Source organism: Canis lupus, chromosome 21, assembly GCF_003254725.2.
Source record: "Canis lupus dingo isolate Sandy chromosome 21, ASM325472v2, whole genome shotgun sequence".
Lineage (NCBI taxonomy): Eukaryota > Metazoa > Chordata > Mammalia > Carnivora > Canidae > Canis > Canis lupus.
Window position 1 is genome coordinate 44,872,241 of NC_064263.1, and position 27,574 is coordinate 44,899,814.

General features: G+C 39.9%; 1 protein-coding gene across 11 annotated transcripts in view; it reads left to right on the forward strand.

The window, feature by feature from the left end:
* GAS2 (growth arrest specific 2) overlaps positions 1-27,574 on the forward strand; it is a 150,418-nt gene that overhangs the window by 98,083 nt on the left and 24,761 nt on the right. For 10 of the 11 annotated variants that reach the window (XM_049099160.1, XM_049099161.1, XM_049099163.1 and 7 more), the window contains 2 exons: positions 873-980; positions 14,953-15,006. In XM_049099160.1, coding sequence (XP_048955117.1) covers positions 873-980; positions 14,953-15,006 — 162 coding nt within the window. The remainder of the gene's footprint in view (positions 1-872; positions 981-14,952; positions 15,007-27,574) is intronic. The other variant, XM_049099167.1, reaches the window with a different exon arrangement.

Below are 27,574 nucleotides of genomic sequence, written 5' to 3' on the forward strand. Positions count from 1 at the left end.
AAGTAGGTTTTGGTAGGTGAGACTTACTGAGATGGGGAGAAATGCTGGGTGACTCTGGGTGAAGAAGAGATGACTTCCTCAAGGAAATCTTAGTGTTCAAAATAATATGAAATAGTAGGCTCATTTTTGAAAAATTAATTCTCATTTATTTTAGAAATGGCAAGATTAATATCACTACCATTGTAATGAGGACAATGTATCCTGTTAACATACATTCTATTCTAGCTTTCAGGATATTTATCTTGGCAATGCAACGTATACGATCTTTTTAATTCTTCCCAAATGAGAAACTAGCTCATTATTCCTTTTTTTTTTTATTTTATTTATTTATTTATTTATTTATTTTTTAGCTCATTATTCCTATACTGCCAATTGGTTTGCTCATCATTATCCTCCAGCATTATTATTATTGTCATCATCCAACTTATGCCTTAGTGCTGTTATTGGCCTTCAGAAAATGCCCCCAGGGCCTGACTTTTACATAGTTAGGATTGAATGTGATATTTCTTTTTTTTTTTTTTTTTTTAATTTTTATTTATTTATGATAGTCACACAGAGAGAGAGAGAGAGAGAGAGAGAGAGAGGCAGAGACACAGGCAGAGGGAGAAGCAGGCTCCATGCACCGGGAGCCCGATGTGGGATTCGATCCCGGGTCTCCAGGATCGCGCCCTGGGCCAAAGGCAGGCGCCAAACCGCTGCGCCACCCAGGGATCCCCGAATGTGATATTTCTGTGCTCATATCATGTCCATAGTTTGATCTAGAACAAATTTAAAAGCATTTAATGGTCCAGGGGCCTTTGATCCCATGGAACAAATTAATCTAAATGGAACCTGATTAAGGAAAATTGAACTTGTCTGCTCTTTTCTTTTAGGTGAAGCGAATTTCTGAAGATCCTCCTTGCAAATGCCCAAACAAATTCTGTGTGGAGAGGCTCTCTCAAGGAAGATACCGAGTGGGAGAAAAGATCCTCTTCATTAGGGTAAAGTTTTACTTTTCACTTGTTCTCTTGTGCCTTATGAGACTATTCAGGACTTGAGTTGGGAATTATAGGGGAAATATGACCCGTCACTAAGCAGGAACTTCCCTTATGCTGCTTACAGTTGGAGTTGAAGATACGAGGTATGAACATTTGTTAATATATTATACATAATTATTACTGAGGGCTAAATAAATAGAACTGTCTTTCTCTTTTTGCACATATACAAACACACATGCCAAACAGATCATAGAGATCAACTGCAATGAGAAAAAGAGAAACCAAATTCCTTTTTTGTTTATGCATTTAGTTTCAAAAGAACTAGACACCTTGCCCTGTCCCCAAGGCCCCAAACCCCATGGGAAACAGAAAGAGTTTTCTTCCTGGGTCTTCCATATCCCAAGTTTGGGAAATGATCATCCTGTTGATCCTGGTAACTTTGAAATTATTTGAAAAGGCTTTTTTTTTTTCAAGAAGCTTGGGTCATGAACCAGAGTGAGAATGCAGACTCATTACAAAGGCATGGTTAAGTTGTGACTGCCATTTTTCACTTCGTTTTCTGGGTTAGAATAATGAAGCATGGATGTGTGCCAATGAATGTTCTGGTGATCTCTGTCCATTTTACAATCATTTACAGTCATTAATGTCCACTTTACTAATGAAAACTCTGACTAGATATCATAAGAAGTTTTAGGTTATTAGTGGCTCAAAGTAACATTTCATACTTTTCACTTGTGATCCTTTTTTTGCTAATAATCAAGATAATTTGAACTCAAAATAAGTTTGTAACATTTCCTGAGGCCAAGCTTCTTCTTTTCAAACGTAAGAAAATGAAAATATAGCACTCATATAATCCTAGAAATCTGCAATTAATAAGTATTTTCTACCATAGTCTTAGTCATTTCCTGAAGAACAGCTTATGATTCAAAGGAATTGTATTCTCTCATTTGAATAAGTTAAAATATCTTGCTTGTTAATCTGGTAGAGCAGATTGAATGTGTGCAGCAAGTACCATCAATGAAAATTCTTTTTTTTTTTAAAGATTTTATTTTATTTAATCATGAGAGATACAGAACAGGAGAGAGAGAGGCAGAGACACAGGCAGAGGGAGAAGCAGGCTCCATGCAGGGAGCCCGATTGGGACTCGATCCCTGATCTCCAGGATCACGCCCTGGGCTGCAGGCGGCGCTAAACCGCTGCGCCACCCGGGCTGCCCCATCAATGAAAATTCTTAACAATACTCAAAGTCAATGATGAGTGTAAAGTTGTCTTAATTTCAACTTTTGACTGACACTTATTTATATGACAAAATTTTTAAGGTTCTACAACATGTTAGTTGAAGAAAAGTTTGACTGTAATTTGCCTTCAAAAATAATGTTGATCATTTTGTTCTTTTAATATAACTTTAGGGCCATGTTTATTGATTTTTAAAACAATTTCCAGGTAGTAATTGCTGTTTTGCTGTGGAATGACAATGAGAAAAATATAATGATATATAATGATTAGGGGTTTGAGAAAAAATCTAGAAGAATGGCCTCACTAATATGGAGAGTTGCCCTGGTATTTGCTTATTATTCTCTTGGTCTTTATTACAAAAATAATATATGTTTATTTTTGCCAAGCTACCTTCTTTTGCTTTTGTACATTAAAAAATAATAATTGTATTAAAAATTTTTGAATTTTACTAGGTTGACCTTTCTCAGATCAACCTTTCTTGAGACTCAGACTTCTTGAGAATATTAGGCCATTGAGCCTAGAATCAAAACCTAGGGCTTCATTTATTTAATTATTGCTTTTTATTTTTATAATACAAGTGTTGACAAGCACGTGATTAATAAATTAGATCCTTCTCCCTATAATGTAATCTAATATCTTTAAGCAAGAATATATATCACATATGGCTATTTGTGTCAGGTCTTCCATATTTAGTTAATGGTCAGAGAATTTGATATCCACATTTATGAAAAATATAAATTTATATCATATTGGACATTAAGGTATTTTTTGATGTTCTGTTTTTCTGTTCAGAAGATGGTTTCCTTTTGGTGCAATCTTTTCATGTATTGTTTATAGAAGAATTGAGATTTGCTTTGCTGAAAAAAATTGCATCCAAGTCCTGAGTGAGAGCATTTGAATTTAATATCAGTTAACACAGCATAACATATTGCACACATTCAGTTTCATGCTTCTGGTGTTCCACGTGAGCTGCAATAAGAGAATTAACTGGAATATGATCATTCCCTGATTGGCCCAGCAAGTAATGGGATTACTCAGCTATGACAAGTACTGTAGAATGGTGTAGTAATGACCTGTACTAAACCCTTTCTCTTTTTACACTGTCCACAGATAATTTATACTGTTTGTTTTGTTTTTTGTTTTTTGTTTTTTTTGCAACAGGTTTTACTTTAAAAGTGGCCCATTTTTTTTTCGATCCTTTTAAAAGGAAACTTACTATCACTGCATAAATTGGAAGCTAAAACTATTTGTCAAAAAAGGAAAATATCCATTAATATGTATTCATTGAAATTCCTATCCTTCAGCTTGCTAGGGCTCTATTCCCACCCTGATGAGTAAACTGATTTTTAAAAGGTCCTTCTCCTTGTCTGTGTTTGCCCTAAAGGCCTTTCCCTCCCATTCTATTGAGTTTAGGAGCTGAAATTTCACATGAAGACCATCTGCACCTTTCATTACATGTTATCTCCCTATTTCTTCTTCTACACTGAATGGACAAGCTAAAAAAGCCTTACTGATGCGTATACACTTTGGCTAGTACTTTTTGATTTGTGGCTTGGACTATATTTGTCATTCTGCACTCACTGTAAGGAGCTGACAGTTATGACTCAAAAATGCGTAGAGGTATTGGTTTTCAAGTGATCACATGGTTGTTGCTGCTAATATTGTAATTTTAGTTTGCTCTGATCACCTGAATTCAAGTACTAAGTACCTATAGTCAGAATCTCAAACACACAAGGGGAGTGACTGCCTCACTGTCTCTGCATCGCAGTCCTGTGTTTCTTAAGTTTACGTTTTTAACATTTGCATATTTTAAAATTTGCCATGTCTCTTTAGAGGATGCAAGGTGTGGCCATATTTACTACATAATATAAGTAGATGCAATTACGCATTTTTATCGTAGAAAACATACCTACAGTGAAATATACGTGGTATGTTATATTAGCGTTTATCTGCTAGTTTTCTGTCCATTCTGAGAGCAGCAGTGTGTTCATATGGCCATAATGAACCTGTCCATGCAAAGAACAATTTAGAGTCAATTAAGGCTGTTAGGACTATTGACTTAGCTCTTACTTAAAGATAACGGAATTACCAAAATGCTAACTCAGTAAAAACCATCCCGTAGGAAGTCATAAATACAAGATTCCCTTATTCTTAAAAGATTCTCATATTTTTACTCTACATCTACTCTTTTCAACACGAGCCAGAGTTAACAAGTTCGTTGCTGACTAGATTTCAAGGTTTGTTGACAACACCCAGTCACTTTACTTATGTATGGTTTTATGATTATTATGTATCTGGACACAGTTTTTCTTTAAATATACATTCAGAGAGATACAATGCCAAGTGAAAAATATAAGAATGTTTGCAGATTACAGTGAAAGAGCCCAGAAGACATTTTCTGCAGAAGATATCTTTGCTAAGCATATGTTTTATCTGTGGGTTTCTAGAAACCAGTGTGTGAATAGCTACTCTGCATCTCTGGCTATCTAATATTTACTTATATACACACGTCCATATGCTTATGTGGGTATGTTTATTTATATGCATATGTCTCTATTTAACGGTGGGGGATTAATCTCTACCCAAATATGAAGAATCTTTTCGTACAAGAGAGAACCTCTGAGCTTTTTTACTGTGGCTTTTAGGCAAACATACTACTAATCCCCTGCCAAAGTCAGAATGCTCTTATTTCTAACTTTTCGAAAACTATTTCTTAAAGCCAGATTTTTGCCCTACATCTTCCAGTGAGTGACACTGTTTTTGAACTGTCTGGTGGACAAGCAAGCTAAGTGCAGCGAATTTGCCTCTGCACAGGGCAGATACACATTTACTCTCCTCCAAGGTATGAATATTTCAGTTAGTTTTCAGTGACTATTGAAATTGGACAATGGTGATAACAGTCTTCGTTGATATCTATGGTAACAGATATTTGAATCTTACCATTTAGCCATGCTATGTATATTTGAAATATAAATCGATGGATCTGAGGCTTCAAGTTGTCATTTTGAGGAGAAAAGTACCAATTTTCTATTGTTTTATTTCATTCAGTTAGTTGGTTCCTACCCAGGCTTTCGAATATCAAGTCAGGTGGCAATATAAATCTGTATAAGCTTGTAGGACAGGTTTTCAGAAATATGTCTTAGATGCCATAAAAAAGTACTATTTGATTTGTCAATCCCAACTCAGTGATGATAATATTCTATATAAATAAGAGTAATTAAAGTGATCTCCCTGAGGCACACCTGGCTGGCTCAGTTGGTAGAGCATGTGACTCTTGATCCATGGGGTCATGAGTTCAAGCCCATCCTGGGCATAGAGCTTAGTTAAAAAAAGAAAGAAAGAAAGAAAGAAAGAAAGAAAGAAAGAAAGAAAGAAAGAAAGAAAGAAAGGAAGAAAGGAAGGAAGGAAGGAAGGAAGGAAGGAAGGAAGGAAGGAAGGAAGGAAGGAAGAAAGAAAGAAAGAAAGAAAGAAAGAAAGAAAGAAAGAAAGAAAGAAAGAAGAAAGAAAGAAAGATTACATTTAAAAAAAAAAAAAAAAGTGATCTCCCAGAAAAGCAGCCATGGGCATCATCTGGGAACTTGTTGGAATTGCAAATTCTTGGGCCTCACCTGAGGCCCAGCCACCTGTGTATTAACAAGCCATCCAGGTAATTCTGATGTGTGCTGAAATTTGAAATCACTAATCTAAAAGATGGGAAGAACTATATGAAGGAAGAGGTTGTTGTACCACAGCACAATTCCAAATAATTTGCATGTCTGACCCTGGAAAAATGTAACCATTCAGATACTAGACATGATCATTTTAAAGACTTCTACGTATCATTGTGAGGAAATTAGATATAATGTTAAGTAGAAAAAGCTAGACTTTTAAATTATATTTATATGTAAAATATCTCTCTATAAAAATTATATATAATTATGATTAAGGCTTGAAGGGAAAAGAAATAATTATTAAAAAGTTTTTAATTGCCGAGGGCATGGAATTATGAGTGAGCTGTTTTTTTTTTGTTGTTCTGCATTCATTTCTGATGATGACATTAAAATATGAACTATTTAAAAGAAGAAAAGCCAGCAACTTGATACAATTGCAAATCTGAAAATAAAGACACTTCTAAAAGGTGTCAGACTAATTAGCTGACGACTCATTTTTCTGGTCATTGGCTGAACTTCCCATGTTTTGGAAAAGGGTCAGGAGGTTTATTGGAATTGTGGTGTTATTTAGATGAGGGAGGACTTTGCATCTTGCTGTGCACTTGCAGCATATTGTTTTCTTGTATGAAGCTTTCACCTTTTCTTATCTTTTTTTACTATTTTATCTCTCCATTTTGAAAATTGACTCAAATTATTTCAGGTTCATGCTAGGAAGCAAGCAAACATCGGGATAATGTCCCTTCTCTTTGCAAACCCTATCAGTAAGCCATATATTCAATTTTCTCTCAACTTGTTATTAAACCTTTAATCCTTTTTTTATTCCTTTCCCTTATGGCTCAATTTTTAGTGACATGCAAATGGCCTAATATGATGAACTGATCTCTGCTAATACATGAAATAAATGTAAATGGCTCTAATGAGTAGAGCATCGAGGGGGCAGGAGCTTTACACTTAGCATAGTTACTCTAATGTCCAGGTAGTAGGACTTTCTGGCAAGAAATAGCAAGCCAGTGGGATCACATGGTGAGGCAGCTGATTTTCTGTGCTACTTGACTTGGCCACTAAGATGCTGAATAGTCTTTTACTTAATTACAGTTTGTCACCACCCTAACATTGTACAGAGTGTGCTCCAAGGAATAATAGTTCCCGAAGGTATCCAGAGAGATTATTTGGGAAGAACAGTTATCATGCTAGAGAGTTTAAATAGGCTTCTTTAAGAACTCTTTTTATTGAACTGACTTTATTAGCCTCTGTCTGGGCACAGGGCAGATCTCATTTTAACCTCCCATTGGGTGAGGTAGACACGTTCCCATTTTACAGATGAGGAAGCTGAAGCATGGAAGTTGAATAACTTCCCAAAGTGATAAGCTCATAAGCAGCAAAAGCAGCATTCACAGGCCTAACTCCCACTCAGTGCTCTTTACCACAGAGCAACATTGATTTCTTTATCTGAGATTATCTGGGATTTCTCAGAGGGTTGGATGTGCTCATGTGACCTATTAATTCCTAGAGCGAGATGTACTAAGGCTAAGTACATCTGAGCATAGAAATGTTCCCTCTCCTGCCATTTTTGTCCCCCCAGAGCATCATCCTAAGCTAGGAGGCCATGGAAATATGCTTTGGGAAAAACATTATCCATTGAAGCAGATTAAAAAAAATAATTTGTAACATAGAGTTATAGTGAAAGTTTCTTACCTTTTGCCAGACTTACAACCCATCTGTCTTAAAGTACTGCTAAGAAACGTTGCATTTATATCCATTTTGCCCTTCAACTTCCATTTGGAAACAATGATTCAAGGAAATGACTGGAAAATCCTTAAAAGAAAGGCAGCTAAAATGTGAAAAGTATTAAAATCATGTAAAAGGTATCATTTGTACCAGCGTTTCCCCGGGGGCTTTCTATGCATTGTCTCACTGGATTCTCTCCACCTCACAGCCCGTTTTGAAACTGCTTTATCTTTTCATTGCAGATGAAAATACAAAGTCTTAGAGAGTTTAATGTCTCGAGTAAGTAGTATGATGAACAAACTGAAGTCCCAACTGCCGAACACATTACACACTCCACTCCAGGCTGCCTCCCTGGGGCCTGTCCCTTAAATGCAGATATTTTATTCACAAGGCTAATCTTCCAAAAAGGACCTGCCCCTTTTACAGTACATTTAAGGCTCAGCACATAGTGGTGTATTCTATATCACTTTTACTTAAAAAATACTCTGAATGCAGAGGTCACTACAATTGCATAATCAGTAGTGCCTACTGTAAAGAAAGAGGTATAATGTGTATTATGATAGTGAAAAAAAATCCTAACAGTGTTTATTAGGATTAGGTGCTTACTTGTATGCCAGCCAGATGCTTTATATGGCCTATGTTGTTTAATAGGCAAATGAAGTAGAACCCTCTATATTTTAAGATATATTATCTGTCCTGGTATCTTTTTCATAGACGTTAGAATTTAATTTTTCTCTATTACCCATAGAGTCTCGTTGAATCTTCTTACTAATTGTAGATATTTTTTTTAAAGTAGATTAATACTATTTCAAGACATTTTTATAGTAGACCTTCACTGTTGGGTAAAACCAGATGAGGTTCCATGCTAGCAGTCTAATGGTGCAAGGTATTACCCTCCCCTACCCCACCCCCAACGTTTTGAGAATTGTGACTACTTAAGGATCCTAAAGAAAAGACAATGAATAATTTAGTTGGAAGTCAGCAGAGGAATTTGAAATCTTAGGGAGTCCACCTTCTTAATACTACTTTTGAATTAGATCATCTCCGATCAATGGAAAGGTCAAACACCTTGTTATCGATTCTTTGTAATTTCTTATTTACCATAAGAATTCTTCAGGTTTATACCTGCGTGGTAAAGATCAATTCCCTGTAACAAACCAAGCAAGAGAGGCCCACACGAGCTCGGTTGCTATAGCAACCCAACCTGGCAGTGTCTTCTGGGACTGGCTCTAAGGGAAGGTCCAATGATAGCGAGTGATATTACTTTCTTTTCTGCTCTTATGACACATATTGATTTACTGTGAGTTAAGAGTAGCATGGTTCAAATTGCATACCTTTCCTGGTAATGAAAAATGGGCTGTTGTGTAAAAATGCAAAGGAGTTTTAAACAAGTAGCAGGGAAAATAAAACTTTCATTTATCTTAGCGGAAACATTGCACAAACAGCCATTACTCAGCAACTGGATGTGGAAAATTCATTTTTTGAGTAACATGAATATAAACCTTTCCTCTAATTTAGCAATTTATGGGAGCATTGATTATGATTTCAGAACTATCCAATGGCTTATATTCTTTTCTATGCAAAAAAATACGGCCACGTTTGCCTCTGACATACGTAAGATCTCAGGCAGTGTCTATAGTGCTCTGATCCATGGTGAGAGAAGCATGGCTGTTAGAATGCGAATATTTCCAAATTGGGTCCCTTTCTTTGCCCAGCTGCCTCAAAATTGAACACTGATTCAGGAAAAACAAGCAATGGCATTTAAAATTAATTCAAACACTTTAATTTCATATTTTAAATTATTTTTGTGTAATAGTGTTGCTCCACTAAAGGCACTTTCATTTGTTTGTAATTTATTCATGTTCAATGAGGCTGGGTTAATAACATGGATATAATTTACACTTTGGTAACACATCTCTCAAAGGACTTTGCAAATGTTAATAAGTTCTCTTCACCTCTTTTTCCTGAGAAAGGCTTAGATCTTGGATGAATGCACAATAAATAGTGATTAACCACTGCTGTGAAAAATTTAGCTGATGGAGTACTATCTTTCTGAGATTTATCCCTTGAGTTTGAAAACCTTTAAACATGGAGAAATTCAAACTTGACTTTGTCCAAAATTGCACCCATTATGACTGTGACACCACTTTTGAAAGCAAGAAGAAAAAATGCAATTTAATATCTCTTACAAGAATGGAAAGATTCGTTAACAAATGGGACAGTTCTCTATACTCTTTCTTACTGGAGAATTCACTGCTCCTTTCATTGAACTGTTAAAAAGGTTTATCAAGTGTGAAGAACAATAAATACATGAGAACTCAAAAACCAAAGATCCCCTTTCCCTGCGAATTTGCCACTATTGGCCACTTAGCGTTAAGAAGGTTTTTAAAAATTGCGTCTGCTTTTCAGCTGACCTGATAAGCATTTTCATTCATCTCCAACAGGATTTACCATAGATTTACCAAGCCTTTAAATTGTACAATGCATGTGTGACCATATTTCACCTTGAATCACTTCCTTTTGCCATCGTACTGCATCTAAAGAAATGGACAATTTTTTCCCCCCACTGGCCACAAATCAAAATTATTTGAACTTACAGAAGCATTGGAAAATCAAACGGCTTAATTGAAGAAAAGCACAGGTTCTATGATCTGCATTGCTGTAGCCTTCCTGCCATCAAGATAAATTTGTGTGTGTGTGCCTTATATAGTAACATGTGTGTGCATATGGGTATACACACATGCATGTATGCACATGTATATGTAAGGAAAAGGCGCAATATTGAGTTGAATTAGTTCAATGATTTGGCATTTTGATTGTTAAAATGTTCTCAAGTTGATTTTTCTATGCCTAAAATCTCTAGTCAAGGATTTTATGAAAAAAATAAACCTCTTATTTTGTCTGTATTTCTTTACATATACTATTTAACACTCACTGAATGTTTTCTGCATGTTAGATGCTTCTCTAAGTACTTTCCTTGGATTCTTTTTTTTTTTTTCCTTTGGATTCTTTTATTTAGCCCTCATAACTGTTTGAAATAGGCACTACAATTATCTCTGCTTTATCGGTAAGGAAACCAAGCACTAGGGAGTTAACTGCTTGCCAAAAGTCACAAAGCTTTAACAGTCAGACTTTCTTTGAATTCGACATATCTGATATCAGGGCCCTGATTTTAACTATACATTATTCATTCTGTTTCAGACCATCTAGTCATTTGGCAAGTCATGTTGTGAGTATTGCCGCTCAACTTTTCAGCATCCGTTACTAAGTGATGCTCTGAGAAATGGAATTGAATAGCTAATCCCTGTTGGAGTGTCAGAAGAGTGCCCAGGAAACAAAACATCATATAAAACAATAACAGTCCCCTCCCCCCCCCAAAAATAGAGAGAAACCAGCCAGAGTGATTTTCACATCGTTCAACGTATTCATTGATTTTCAATATATTGACCAGGTTTGAGAAGCCTTCCCAAAGCAAAAGTTTATTCTGAGAATGAGGATATTTAGAAATATTTTCAAGTTACTGTAATTATACATTGCCATATTTCCATTTCCAGTTTGCTTTATGCAGTTAAGAGTAAGACCCTTAGTCTGATTATGTATGAAAGGATTTCCTACACATGCTATGGTGGAGTAGGGAGTTGAAATTGTCTTTTGAACCTTTTTATACTTTTATTAAAGGATCTAATAATTAGACTTATGGTGAAGTACAACCTGAACATTTTTGGCATAGCTATTGATGCTTTTGAAAGCAAGTTCCTTAAAAATGGATGCCAAGTAACTTTTAAATAACATTTATTCTTTAATTTCTATCCTGGTACTTCACAGTGGTTGAGTACATCTTACTTTTATATGATTTGTAAAGTACATTCACCTATACATTATCTTATATTATTTTCACTACTACTCAATGAGAAACATCAGTGTGGTTGTTGATTTATACCACTTTTTGATGAGGAAACTGCAGGTAATGGAGATTTAACAACTTTCCCAAGGTAATCCAGCTAGCAAATGGTTGATCCAGGGTTCAATCATATCATTGTTTTTTATATATTAAATTCCATATATTTTAAGTTTCACACAATAAAATGTCCCTTTGAGTTTTGTTTTTTTGTTTTTTTGTTTTTTTAAATCTTAACATGAGTGAAAACACTTAGTTGTTCACTGTGTTTTTACTTTAAGGATCACTGGCCTTGTTTGCAAAGTAGACATTTCATAGTAATGAGATTGTAAAGTTTGTAAGATTTTTATCTTCCTTCCTTTTGTCATCATCCCCACAAGAACATTTCTTGGTTTATATGTACAATGCTGATATAAATGAGAATAATTTTTAGTGATTAGTATCAACAAATTTTACAAAAGGGAAAGAAATGAAACAATTATGCATAATATATCATGTTCTTGAATGATTGATGAGTCTTCTAGAAGGCAAAGAACAAACCAGTGAAATATCCGTCATTGTAAATCGTACATAATTAGGGGTGCCCGACTGGCTCGAGCAGCTAGCTAGTAGAGCATAGAGCTTTTCTTCTCAGTGTCATAAGTTCAAGCTCCATGTGGGCGTGGAGCCTACTTGAAAATAAATAATTAAATAATTGTACATAATTATCCTGTGGGCTCAAGTACCATAACCAGGTTGTAGCGAGATGCATTAAGAGACACTTTGCAAATGTGGCCATCCTGAGTTCGTATCGAATGTAGTCAATCAAGATGATGGAATTTCATTATGAAGGTTGACTACAATAAATTAGGATTCATTTATTTAGTGGTATCTCTTTCATAAAATCAATCAAGTGTCTGTATGACTTGGTCGTTTTAGACTTCCTTGCATTTCTCCTCTAAACTTGGCATTTTGAATTTCAGTTGCTCAGTAAAAACATGAATTCTCAGTCCTGGACCCAGCAGGTACCATCATTACCTAACTGCCAAGCCTTTGCTTGCAAGAGCCTTTCTGATTCACATCAAATTTTAGTTCACTGGAGTAGCATGTTCCAATTTTACTAGTATCAACATTTTCACTTGAAGCTGGGTTGTGTGTTGTTTTAGAATACGTTCGGCCCAATTCCTGCCATCTTGTTACAAGCATACTAAGATCTTGAGGAAGTCCTTGTGCAGATTTGGGGGAGGAACAAAGTATAAGAATTTCATTTTAATGTTGGCCTTAGGGTAGGTATATACTCAATTTGCTTTATAATAAAAATCTCGTTGTTGCCAAAAAAAATCCAAATCCTGATCAAGTCCTTTGGCAATATTTTCCCTGTCTCCCTAAAAGAACACCAGCAAGAAATCAGTACATTATGACATTGGTCTTCTAGTTGCAGCTTTCTTTTACATTGTCATTTCTTCTACACACGTTTGCTTCTCTCACCAACTTCCAATCCTCCTGCATTACACTCACCCATTGTTCTCCTAATGCTCCTGGCTATTATAAAGAAATGCCTTCTTTTCACCCCAAGTTCTTATAATCTACTTGTGTTATAGACAAATTTTAGGGGCCTGTAAACTCCATGGAAAAAACTGATAATTACTTGAGATAATCACCATGCAAAGGGCTTTTTCATCCTTTTTTTTTTTTTTTTTTTTTTAAACCAACCCATTCAGTGTTAGATCCTTTCATTTTACCTTTGGTTAACAGTCTTTTTTATTCTGAATGTGCCATTTGTCATGTTTTTCTTGAAGTCCAGCTTCATAGAATATGTGAGGCAGAGATAATTAAATAGTCTGTCTGAAACCTCATTTCAAGGCAGGTAAAGGGCAGGGATGATTTCAAATCTGTCTTCTAACTTTGGCATCAGGCAGAAGGCCTCCAAGAGTCACATTCTAAAATGGCAACACCAAGACAAATAGTTACCCGTTAATTTGTCATCATCCACCAGTGTGTTAGCCATGATAATGTTATCCGGTCCAGGATTTTTTTTTTTTTTTGGATTTTTTTTTTTAATAAGCATGGTGTTTTGAAGTCCTGGGTTGACAGAAAAAAAAATATGGAAACTTATATGGCACACAGAACCTTGGGAATATTGCTAATGTCTCATTGCCTGCCCACCTGATGGGACTAAGGCTAAGGTGGGCTTCAGTCATGCATAGCAAAGCACTTTGGACCCAAAAGTATATGTCATCGAATTCCTTTCCCATCACAATGTCCACAAAATGCCTTTCTACCTCCTTTATGTCTGCAGCCAACATGACAAGGAACTAGGAATGTAGTGTTCTTGGAAGCAAAGGGAGGAACGTCTCACATATCAACCTTGAAAATCTTATCTAACTCCTGTATTTACTCAGTAGCTTAACAAAAAGAAATTTTCCAGTGAGCTCCAAAAGAATTCCAGAGAAACCTGAATTTTAATTGACATCTTGGCACCAAAGATTGACTAGGATCTTCCCTCAGGTGTACAGCATCCTTAGAGCTGATGAATAACACATTGAAGTATATCAACTAGGGGAAAGGTGAGGATGGAATATTCCAAGCCTAACAGTTCCCTCTTTGACTAATAAAAAGTTACAGCCATGATAGTATCCAGTATCCATGGGAAGGGAAACCAATGTGTCCCAAGAGTGACTTTACTTGGAACTCTGATGCTCAGGGCAGAGAATCTAGATACATCCTTCAATGCTGAGGAAAGAATTTTCGCTAAGTGACTTTTCAGGTAAGCTAGGTGTCTCCTTGTGAGTGTGTGACAATTGTGAGATCAGAATTCTACATACATTTTAAATCACAATGGAAGGAAGGGGTAGAGTAACTTGTGCATCACACAATTTCCTGAGGGCGAATATTGTGGTAGGGCCTTGAGGAAAAGCAAGAGGCCAAACAAGGAGAATGGGCACCAGCGAAGCCAGAACAAGATGACAGGATGTTCCCTTAAAATAGGAAGTTTCATACAGAAAATAAACACTTTGTTTACTTAACCACTTTCTCTAGGATTTCATTAGATATTCTCTAGGGTGAGGTACGTTCTCATGGAATCGAGACACAGACTTGATGTCTGTTTCCCCGGCGAACTTACTTCCTTGCACAAATCTCTTGTATGAGAGCTCTGAGCAAGGAGCAGAAGACTGAAGGACACCACAAAATAGATCATTCCAGTACGTATGTTTTACAATGCCCATGGCCAGCACAGTCCACAATTGTCCGTCTGGCTGTGCTTCAGGAGTCACTGAGTGTGGGTTATTAGGCAACAGACGTTCCCTTCACTGTAGGATACGAGGAAATGCAGGAATAGTTCTTACTGCAGCTTGACAAAACTGGTGTTCTCTAATCTTGTCGCAAAAGATCACAGTTTGCATTTTCAGGTGATGTTCGTGTGCCTTTCTGCAACGGAGACGAAGAGCATTTTATGAACTTCGTATCTTCTTGTTTTCAGTAGGGTCTTCATGGTTGTGACTATGTCTCCACAGCCAAAGCAAAGCAGACATTTAAGGTAATTACTTAGATAATTAAGGGGAAAACCTCTCCACTTTGCTTTCACTGTGGAGCCTTGGCCTCAAATCAAACGAGGGGAGTTGGGCACCCAAACGTGAATATTGTACCCGCTTTAAAACTCAGCGAGGTGTTAAAATGCTGTTTCTTCTTTGGTTTTCCCATAATACTTGGTAAAAATAGCAACGTGGGGCTTGTTGTGCATGGGTGGCAGGCAGTAACCTGGTGATTTCTGTCTTTTCTTAGTACAATTTCCCTGCTCCAGCGTGTTCCTCGACTGAGCTTATTATTAGAATTCTTTGAAAGTATTAACCTGGGTTTGGCTTCTGTATGCAGCATCAGCTTAACTTTGCTTTAAAATATTTAAGATAATACACTTGTGGAATAAACATGAAACACAATATAATTCCATAATATTTCCATACTATTCCCATTGCACAAATTGCCCTTTGTGGTTGAACACGTGGAAACTCGTGGACCTCTGCCAAATTTTTGTATCTGACACCACACCTAACCTCCCAACGTATCAGCAGTGCTTAAACGAACACATGTGAGTTCCCACTTTAGTACAATAAAAAGTTAAAGAGGTTGGGACTGGAATAAGGCCTGAATTTGATGCCTTGAGGTTGCCAGTGTAAACAGACATGTTGGATCATCTTTAGTTTTTAAATATCAACAGTTATGATCTAGAAAAAACAGCTTACTCAAGTATCTATTCCACATAAACATAAAATGGCTGTTAGAAAAGCCCCATTTGGTGAATTCTCTTTAAAACCGGATGACTATATCTGGAAGCTAATTATGAGAATTATTTTAGATCTCTAAAGTATTGTTAAATGCATTTCTTGATCTGTAATTTGCCTCATTATTCATGCACCAAATACATGAGTGTGCGCTGTGTGCAAAGAACTCCCAGAAATCCTGAGGATACAGCTTCTCTGTTCCTTTGTAAGAATCATGCTTAACGATGTAAATAATGGGTCATATATACTGCTAATAATTCTGAAGATGAAATATAATTTAATTGGTCGTCCATGTTAATAACTGACAAGGGAGAGAGATGGATGAGTTCCCTTAAAGTCACTTCTGAAATCTTCTCAACGAACCTGAGAATGTTACAGGACATCAGACAGGGGACCAAGCCGAGTGGCAGAAATACCAGGTGTGACTTTTTTTGGACCTGTTGCAAGACATTGCATCAGGTCTTTGTGAAGCAAGTTACTACTAAAGTAAGGGTGAAATCTGGATTGGTTGTGCTAACCCGGCTGTCACAGCCTTGACCCGCATCTATCACCAAAGTTGATTGAACCGCTCCTGCTGTCTGGGTGCAGTTTCCTTCATCAATATTCAGATGTCACTGAATGTGACATGTCAGAGGTTGTCCTACAGGTTTTCTTCTTTTAAAAACATGAGTGACTGTGTTCTTTTCGCTGCTTAAATTGTTACACCTCTCCTTGCTTCCCTGGGCATTTTTTTTTTTTTTCGAAGTTAAAAAAAAATCCACGATGCCTCTTGAGATCATAGTAAGTTTGAAGATTTTTTTTTTTTAAGAGGCATGTAGATTGCACTGGAAAGTCAGCAAGGTGATTACCTGCTCACCCACATCATGATTATTCGTATTTTAAGGGTGAACCTCTATAGAAAATCTTTGAAGTTAGCGTGATCTCAGAAGGCCTTGCAGATTTTATGGGAGAGTTTTGTAATGAAGCTGGCACGCCAGTTCTTTGGGGGGGGGGGGGGGTGGAGTTTGCATCTCCCTTTGGGGAGGCTAAAAGCTGTGCAGAGCTCTCTTCTCCCTTTCTCTCTGCCTTCTCCTCTGTCCCCTGAGAAGAGGCATGGAGGAAGGGAGTGTACTTTGCCAAATTTTTAAAGGTGGCGCCCCTGTCCTGGTTCCTTGTTCTTCCTTCTGTGTAAGTATGGACATAGAATGACAACACTGGCATTGTCCTAACAGGAGTGAAATGAGCTAAATTCAGCAGCCACGCTTGCTTCCTGGAGGCATTTCTCAAAGACCCTGCAGTGCCTAAAGAAAGAGTTTTGAGCTAAGCTTTAGCTTGCTCAACACTTGGTAGGTATGGTCCTTTCAGGAGTTATTTCTCCTTTCTCTTGAACCCAGGAGGTTCTGGGAGAGTACTAAGAGCTTCCTCGACAGTGGCAAACAGGATTTAGGAAGCCTTGTCACAGCGTGGCCCCAAGGGCTGGTATACCTGGAGGCCGGCCCCGGCCAACCGCCTCTCCTGGAGGCTGCAGTCTGCTTCTTGTGGTCCCACTTTGCTTTCACGCTGTTCTCTAGAGGAAGCTCAAGCTGTGGCTTTTCTAACTCCTGTTGGGGAGGCTGTCAAGCTGTTTTCTTTCTTGACTCTCATTAGCCAAGCCTTTACCCTCGGTCCAGTGTTCCCTGCCTTGTTTCAAACACCTTTCCACAGGTGGGATTTAATGCTCTAATCCTCTTCCCTCTTCATAACCAAGGCCACACCTCAATCCTCGTCTCTCCAGTTCGGACCACCTTCAAATCTTGCCAGATCTGTAGAGGCCTAGAATTGGCCACCTGCCTTGGGACTTATTTGCTATGAACTGTTGTTCTCTCTGAAGCAAGATTATCTATTCTGCTTGCTGTTGTTGGCACTTGGTAGATCAATCCTTTTTACCCCCCAGATTTTACTTGCCACGCCAGGTTATAAAAAAGATGACAGGCATCATTGTAACCATTTAGATTGCAGCACCTCCTACATAACCAGAGGCTATTGCAGGAGGTGTTGATGTGCCCAGTGTTGCAGCCCAGACGTTGCTAGTTGAATACATCAAGGTCCACTTTCATTTTTTGTGCAATTTCATATTCAGTGATCTTCAAACCTGTGCACTCTGTAATAAGTATCTCTCCAGAATAACGCAGTAACTTCTCATATTGCCAGGTGTTGGAGCCATTCAAGTGGTTTATCTTCATCCGTGTTCTCTCCTTGATTTCTTGGAAGTGAAAGATTTCAAGGCAAACGTTATGTCTTTGATTGCAGTATATTTAGTATGCATTTTGAACAGAACACTTGTACCGTATTTTAGAAGGACAATTCCTGGACTTTCTGTTTGTCTGATAGCAAAGGATTTGAAAATTTATCTAGGAGACCCATAGTTGAATTGCTTTGGGAGCATGCTTAAGGCAGAACTTGTACATTGACTTTAAGAATTTAGACCATGTTGGGGGTGACATCAAAATAAGTTAGAGATCTACCTTTCATTAATCTGTCTTTTTCTAATTTATTTTTTTAAAGATTTTTAAAATTTATTTATTCATGAGAGACACACAGAGAGGGGGAGAGACACAGGCAGAGGGAGAAGCAGGCTTCATGCAGGGAGTCTGACGTAGGGACTTGATCCCAGGTCTCCAGGATCAGGCCCTGGGCCGAAGGTAGGCGCTAAACCGCTGAGCCACCCAGGGATCTCCTCTTTAATCTTTCATGCGATACATTCTTTGGGATTCGATTTGGAGTTCCTAGTAGAGGGTTACCTAGTTCCTTAGAGTGTTACTCCTGAGACTTTTCTGTTAATCTGGACTTTGAGAACCCAGAAAGGCTATTAGGGAGAAATCTGAGGTGAGACTCAGGGAGTAAACTGAGGTTAGCCAGACAAGCGAAGGAAAAGTGCTTCAAGCAGAAGCAGAAAGGAAAGAGCAAGTGCAAAGGCTCAGAAGCCCCAGAGGGAAGAGAAAAGGAGAAAGAGAAAGGGACAAAAGGAAGAAAGAGAATGAGACATTATCAAAACTCCTAGAAGTCCTGCCTTTAGACCAGAAGGGAAGGGGAGGAGAGGGCTAAGAGGGGCACATGGCAAGGGGAGACGGGTCGGCAGGCACACAAAGCCAATTCATGAAGATCCTCCTGTGTTATGAGAGCTTTGGCTTTCCCCTGAAGGCAGTACAGAGATTTGAAGAATTTTTAAATGGGAAAAGATAAGGATAGATTACATTCTAAATCCCTCAGGCCATAGCACAGGGAATGAATAGAAAGGGTGTACTGCTGGGGAGTACTGGTCTACCAGGTTGGCCTGGGAAGTGGGCGGGTCATGGCAAGGCAGCTCAGCCTGGAGACCTAGCTGATAAAAATCTGAAATATAAGGCATGTTGTGGTCTCCTGGGTGAGGCTGTCCATCTTGGTATATAGGTTACTCAGAACTGAAACACTGTTTGCCCCTTAAACAGAATATCTAAAAACCAGCATGTTGATTTTGGCTTGTTCTGCTACCTCTGCCTGGCATTGGCTGGGTTTCAGTAGGTCAGAATTTCTGTCTGTTAATAAAGAGTTTCTTTGGTATGAATTTTACATAGAACAAAATTGTAAGTTACTCGTGGAAACTGAAAAAAAGAAGGACGGGAAATGGTGTTTTTATATTTTACAACCATGGCTGGTTTTTTTTTCTTTTTCTTTTTCTTTTTCTTTTTCTTTTTTTTTTCTTTTTCTTTTTCTTTCTTTTTCTTTTTCTTTTTTTTCTTTTTCTTTTTTTCTTATTCTTTTTCTTTTTCTTTTTTTAAACCTCTGGGTAATATCAATTGACAGGAGTCAAATAAATTAATAGAAAGGCCCATGTTGGTGCTCCTATCAACAAGTTTTTAGAAGTTTGTTACCCTAAGCTCTTATTTTCCAGATGTTACCCAGTTTCTCAGTTCCAGGCCCGCCTGGTGATTTAGTACATATTTCATTTAGCGTAGCAGGGCTATAAAAAATACGGTGCTCTGTCCCCAAATAAGCCCAGCAGTGAGACCAAGGCATTTTCAGTGAAAACTATTCCTTGGGCCAAGAATCCTCCCCAGAGTATTCTTTGGCCATTTACAAATTTCTTTACATGAGTTCATTACCTATATGCCCAGAAAGCAGTGATTCCAGATGTGTGGCCAGATTCAGAGCTTTCCGAGGTCCATGTTAATGCAAGTTATCCTCCTCTCCTGTCAAGTCTATGAGTGGTCAGCAACAGATATTAAGCACCTACTATGTCCCAGATATACATCTCGCTGTCAGGACAGCGAACAAAACGGTCTCCCTTCGTATTCTGTTGTGAAAAGTCAAACAATAAACAGGTGGGCCATGGGGCAGACAGTAAAAAGCAAGATGTAAATGTCTTAGGCTCTGTGGGCCATACAGTGTCTGTCACAACTACTCAACTCTATTGTTTTAGCACAAACGCCGGTTGAAGACAATGTAAAATGGATGAGTGTAGCTGTATTCCAATAAAACTTTATTTATAAAAGTAGAATGGGTGCTAGATTTGTCCCATGGGCCATATTTTGCTGACCCCGACATAGATCAATAAATAAGTAGGCCGTTCTCACGTACTAATAAGAGAGAGGATAGAATGGGATGATGTAGAAGAGAGGTCTGCGTGTGGCTGCGTTGGCATCCGTGGTTCCTTGGGACTGGATTAAATCGGCATCTGAATGATTAAAGAGCAAGTTGACAACATCATCTGTCTTTCTCTTAGAATATACCTAAAGCTATTAAAGGTAAGTTACAGATCACAAAGTTCTAGAAGGTAGGAACTGTAGAGAGCAGCCTGACATGTGCAGGGACTTAATAATTGTTGGAGTCTTGTTGATGACAGTTTCAGATGGCTTCCCGTACTGTCCCAGTCTTCATTAATTTGTAATTCCTCTGAATTTCCGTGGCACTTATTAAATGATGGTACTAAGTTAACATTGAGAAAATGCAATATTGGTCAGTTGCCTTTTGCTGCTCTGAAGTGTCTGAACCTGTTTTGTACTAGTTTCTATCTTAAGTGCCTAGTTTGGTGCCCCTATGTTGTTGACACACACTAACTATTAGGTTATCGAATCGTGAGGATCAGAAAAGTCAAATTAAGGAACGCAGCGAGGTATTCCAACAAGAAAGGGCCGCTGCTTGATAATTTGCTTTCACAACGTATCAATGATGGTAAAACATTAATTGAAGAAAAGAAAGAGAAGAGATAGACTTTTGATTCCCAAGAGGTCTCTCAGATAAGGTCGGTAGGATTTACTGTTTTCTGGGCAGTTATTAAATTCTGAGCCATCCCAGAAATGAGAGATTACAAGTTTATCAATAATACTATTGATAGTTAAAGCATGTGGAGTTAGTTCCAAGAGCTTAGGGTAACAGAGAAAAGATATAAGGAGCCGAATAGAAGTTATGACTCAGACCTCAAACATCCAGTTGGGATGGGATCCAAGAATTAATACCACAAAGGAAATAAAAGAGAAAATAAAGGTAGCCGTAAGACAGGGCCTGATTTCAACTACGGATTCAGCAGTTCATTTGACAAAAATGTGCTGAGCACCAACAATGAGCTGGATGCTGTTCTAGGCCCTGATGAACTTAGAGACAGGTGGATCCGTGTGCGTGGGATGTATCTGGAAAGCTTTCAAAGAGAAGGTGGAAATTGTCCAGTGTTTTGAGAAATGAATGGGATTTGGTTGTGGGAGAGCATTTTTGGAGGACAATAGGGTCAGTGTCGCTGGTGGAAGAATAGGAGAAATTCAAGAGAGGTTTAAGTAGTGAATAGGCCAGGGTAGCAGGAGCCCACGGAGGGAATTTAAGTAGGGACTAGTGTGAGAAAGGTACGCTGGGGGCAACAGCCTTGAAAATAAAGCCAAAAACTCTCCATTTTGACCTGAAGGCATTGGACAGACATGGAAGGTGTTGATCAATAGCCTGATAAAGTTGAAATGTAAGGCAATTAATTTGGGAGAGGTTTATATATAGGATTATTGATCGCAGCAGGAAGAAACTAAAGGCAAATGCAACTAAATAAAAAAAAAGGTTATTCTTAGGAGATGAGCATTAATTAAAATGGTGGCAGGAGGAGTGGAAAGAATGATGTGAACAGTATTTTGAGGGTAGGCTTGACTGGATATTCGTAGAGTACAGGAAAGAGGCAAGGAAGAAACTAGATTTTTGAAAATGGGGATTTTCTTATGAGAAATTAGCTTCCCCTCCCCCCCCAAAAAATATAAAAAGAAACATAGAGCTTGAAAGAGTCTCTGAGGTCAATGTGATTCTGCTGTCGACTTGCTGCATAACTTTGATCGTGTTCTTCTGAGGTCTCTGTAAGGCATCTGTACTGGGAACCACGATAGTGCTCATTTTCGAGGACTGAGCGTGCGTTCGTTCGGTCAGCAGGTAAGACACAAATCATTTTCTAGCTCCTGGGAGGAGAGCGGTGACTAAGGCACAGTCACTCACTGCCTTTAAGGAGCATGCTCTGTCGTAGGGACAGATTATTTTCAAGTAAGCAAGCGCTCAGGGTAGTTTGGGGTTTTGGGTAACGTTAAAAGGAAACATGCAATAGAGAACAGTGGGATTCAGGAGGGGTTGCCCAGATAAAGGCCTAAAGGATGGCCTCTCCAAGGAGGGGATCTTTGAAGAGAGACCTAAACCATGAGAAGGAGCCCGGCTTGAGAGGAGCAGGGACAAGATGACAGGGAGAGCAAGTGCAAAGCTCAGCTTATTTGAGGAGCAGTGGAGCAGAATTAATTAATTAATTTATTTATTTATTTATTATTTATTTTTTTATTTATCTATTTATTTATCACCTTGTGTTACAACAGTTCTGGAAAAGGAGACCAATTTAGGTATGCGTCCCTACAGTCTTAGTGATGGGCCGTCGGCTGTGGGCGGAAATTGTAGCAGATTTAAAGGGGACACCTGCCCTCTAGTGTCCTCCCCGGGTTATTTAAGCCTTTAATAGGATTTTCCTTACCTCTTCTCAGTGCCTGGGGGATGTTAAAAGTGGTTCTGCATTCAGTGAAATGCGTTCACGTAGGTAGGAAACAAAGAAAACAAATTTCTAAGAAGCCAGCTTCTGTCAAAGAGCAGATTTATATTCATTTCTTTATATTTGCAAATGAGAAGGCTTGGAGACAGAGGGGAACAAGAAGTGTTCTGTTGAGAGGGATGACTTGCATATTTTGGTCTGGTCTGTTCATTCTTATATAAACTAGGGCAAAACAATGGTCCCATTAAGGGTTGTCTTTTCTCACTTCAGTGTTTTTCCTTTTTGGTGGGGGTGGGGGTGGGGGTGTGGGCAGAGAAACCAGAATCAGGGAATGCTTCGATTCCGTGGTGTGGGTGTAAATTCTAACTCCTCACCCAGGAGAAAAATTCTGAAAAAAGGGCCATAGAATTTTCTTCTTGATGAACTCTTGTCCTCATTTCTTATTTTTCGGCCCATGTCCCTAGTTTAGAACGCGATGGGGAGACAGTAGAGAAGATAGTGGAAGGTTTTGGACTCTTAACTTCCACAACCCTTCCTTCCGGTGTCTTTCTTGCTCTGCTCCAGTCACTGGACTTCTCTTCTTTCAACACATCGTGTTGTTTCCTCAAAGGTCTTTGGAAATATTATTCTTTTTATTTTATTATTTTTTTAAATATTGTTTTTTTAATGGAATGCACCTCCTCTCTCTGCCCGTTACCTAACATTTCGTTTTTAAGTCATTACTCCTAATGCCTGTCATCGGACAAAACTTCCGTGCTCCCCACATTGGGCCCCCGTTCAGTGAGGTTCCTCTGTTGAGGTGCACTGATCCCAAGCACCCTGTACTTCTCCTTCACCGTTAAGGCCCTTAGGGGTATGACTCGTGTGGTAGTTGCTCACTGACTTCTCTCCGGTGCTTGGTCTTGCCTACGAGACTTGCATAACATCTTCAGCCGTATTGCACTGCAATAAACAGGTACTGTTGAGGCACCGTGCAATTCTTGAAAGTTGAGGGACTCTGAACACAAAGATGTGGGGAAGTAATTTCACTGCTTGGCTGTGAGTAATGGGAACCAACATCAGTGACTTAGAGAAGATAGATGTGTGTCTCTGTCCTGTGAATGTCCAGGGCTGGTTGGGGGACTCTGCTCCTCCCAGTCCTCAGGGACTCAGGCTTTCTCCAGCTCAACCCTCTGCCATCACTGGGGGTGGGTCTCAGACATGTGGTCTCCGATGTCTCTGTGACCCGGGGGGCACATGAGGAAAAGACATGGAGGAAAAGATGAAGAAGGGACAAAGTGCTTGTGCCACTTATGGGAAGTTCCTGACTCACTGGACTCACCCACCTGCATGGGAGACCAAGTAGGCAGCCTTTATACTGGGCAGATATTGCCCACCTCCACTTCTGCTGCTCTAGAGGGAGATAGGAGGTCCCATACAGATGGACTTTTTCTTTCCCAGGAGGTCGGAGTAAACATCCCAGAGACCGGGTGTATGCTGAATGACCACACACCTGCTCTCAAGCATGAATCGTGGCCTTGGATTTAAGGCTTCGAGTCTGTAATTTGTAATGAAAGTGAAAAGGTGCAGGGGTTACTGATACTAAAACAATCCATTCTTTTGAGTAGCGGCTTCTGTTTTTGTTTTACTGGAGTCCATACAGGAGACACGCACGTCAAGGAATGTTTTCAAAAAGAAATAGCGCGCTTTTCGCATGAAATGGGTTGACTTGCAAGCAGTTTCACTGTAACTTGGAATTCGAGATTCAGTTCCATCAGCCATGTAGGTCTCTAACCTGCAAAAAAGCAGGATAAAGAAGAGGAAGTGAAGTTTAGAAACAAAGGGGAGAAAATAGTCACGACACTTGATGTGTGTTTGATGCATGACCGTTGACAAAGCAGATTGAGTGAAGGACATGTGGCCCCCAGCAGCCCCCCAGAAGTGAGGCCGATGGATGGATAAGAACCATGGGAATGAACAGACTGGGCCAGGGCCAGGCAACTAGTGAGAGATGGGGTTAAGGCTGAGCTCTGCTCCTATATCTGCTCCTGGTAAGGCCAGGCTCCTCCCCCTGTCCCCAGAGGCCTACGGAAACCAGGTGAGGGAACATGGGGACTAGGGACAAGAAGAGACACCTCCTAAATGCCTTATTGGCAAAGCAGGCGATAGGAGAGGGACGGTTCATCATGGCATTTGCAGGGATGGCTATTATTCTGGAATCATAGGCCTGAGAGAAATCTTTTATGGAATCTTCCATGGTCAGGGCTTTTCGTCAGTTAATTACTGCAGCAGAGCCAGCAGCCTGCCAGGGTGTACGGCCTTTCAGCAAACAAGGGACAGCACACACACACGCACACACACACACGCACACACACATGCACACACACATGCACTAAAGATGCTGTGGTCCACACTCTGCTGTCACTAAGCAACCAAGAGCAGATTTCTTTGTATTCTGAGTTATTCACTCGGCTGGTGGGGCGGTGGGGGGTGGGGGAAGCTCCCAGAAGGCCCTTCAGAGCTAGACCTTTCGGAGAGCCAGATGAAATGAAATTCAAGGATATTACGGCTGTTCTCACAGGATATCCATTTCCTGACGTGGGTCCCGCCTCTGCTGTTACAGCAGGTCACGTCTGACTGCAGCTGCCACTTGGCCTGATTCAGAATTTTTCACTCACAGGTTTAATTAAAATTTCTAGCAGGCACCATCTATCATTTCTCTTTTGTGATTTTTTTTTTCTCTCTCTCTCTCTGAGAGAGAGAAGCTTGGTGCTCGTTACCCCATGTGTGTTTATGGTGCTCGTGTCTGTGTAGGAAGAGATTCATAACCCCTTTGACAACTCATAGATTTTCCCTGAGAGCCTCAGTGGAAAGCAAATCATAATCGTTGGCCTGCGCTTTTAATTACAGACGTATGCGTAAACTCCCTGAGGTTTATTGTTCGACTCAGGTGTAATGGTTTACAAAATAGAATAGAATATTAATGGGGACTATTTTTTTTTTTTGTATTAATGTAACAAAGTGGTTCCTACCTTGAGGCATCTCGGTCCCCAGGTCTTTGCTGGTGGAAGTGGGGGTTTGTAGGCCAATCTCCGTATCCCAGAAAGCACGATGGAACTGGTCTCTTCACCACTAGCAGGGGGCTCACCAAACTATCAGGTCTTAGGTCAGATCAGTGGAATAATTGTGTCTTTGTACTAATCAATTTGTGTTCTGTTTAGCACAGCTTCGTTTTTGATTAATTAGAATGGGTCTAAGTCATTTCTTAACGAATAGGTTTGGCAGACAGGCTTTCTCGGCGTGAGATGTATAAAAAGTGCAGATTTTAGAATAAAATATCCGATGCAGCCCTGGCACTGCGACGTCACTTTGAGTAGGCCATGCAGCTTCTGTGACAAGGAATTCTCTCATGGGTACAAAGGGGCTCTGTGGCGTCTGTGACAAAGTTGTTGGGAGACTAGGGCTCATCCCTGGCCCCCTGAGCCAGTTGGGAGAGCTAGGGCTCGTCCCTGGCCCCCTGAGCCAGTTGGGAGAGCTAGGGCTCGTCCCTGGCCCCCTGAGCCAGTGGGGAGATCTAGAGCTCATCCCTGGTCCCATAAGCCAGTTGGGAGAGCTAAGGCTCGTCCCTGGCCCCCTAAGCAGCACACGGCAAGCAGACAGTCACCAAAGTTAGGACTCAGTCACTCTGGGGAAAGCCGGCTGGAGCAAGCCACAATAGCATTGCAGAGATCCTTATCATCTGTGGGGGGAAAGGGGGAAAGCACTGGATTGCTCGTCTCTAAGATCCACTTTCTAGCTTAGATCATCTGTATTCGGCACCACCCAACCGAGATGTCCCCTCCCCGGCTCGGCTATAGACACTGCTCTTCTGTGAGCCTGTTTCCTTTGCACAACGGAGATGGAAACATCTGCTTTCTGGAGCACATAGGAAAAGCCTGGCACGTATGAAATTGGTTCAGAGTAAGTGGCAGCCGGTATCTCAACGACGTTCGCTCAGCCCTTCCCACAAGCAAGGTTTCCCGGGTCCTTCACCATCCTGGCCACGCTCTCTGCGGATGGACCACATGGCCCGCGTCCTTCCTCCAAGGCCTGGAAACCCAACCCAGTCCTGCACCCTGTTCTCCTAAGCCCTCCCCTCTCCCTACTCTTCGGCAATGACATTCGCCCTTCATTTCTGAGGTCATCTCTCTTGATTCTTTTTCCACCTGGTTTTCTCCACTGGTTGTTGACTCTGTAAGGCCTGAGGTCACGGGTCAGATCCCTTTGTAGACCATTCTTGCGTCTTCTGGTGTGGCCACAGAAAGCTCCGGGAAACCTGACATAGGCAAAACCCCCGTGGCTCCATCGCAAGGACGTCCTCACTCTCAGAGAAGAAAAAAGGGAGGAAGATAAGGAAAACTCCAGGGTTCCGCTGTCACGCTCTACATGCTCCATCTCCAGGGCTTCTGACCGCCAGGGACATCCTGTTTGACCTGTGCGAGCGGTTATCCTGCTGTCGTCCAGGTCCAACCTACTCTCTGGATCACAGGCCCATGCTTCACAATATCATTGCTAAGGGAGAAAACCCCCACAGCCCTCGGAAAGCACATCCTTTTGTTTTGTTTTGTTTTAATTTTTATTTATTTATTTATTTACTTATTTATAAATTTTTTTTGGAAAGCACATCCTTATAGGCTGCGTGGACAAAGAGGGTCAGTGGCACAAAGCATTAGGTACCCTACCCGCCCCTCGTTTTCTATTCATCCTGAATGAGTGGGTTTTCCAGCTTCCCCCCACTCTCACCCAGCCTCCCTGAGTCATCCTGACACATTATCCTCCCTGGAAACGCTCTTCCCTTCCTCCGGACACATTCCTACTGT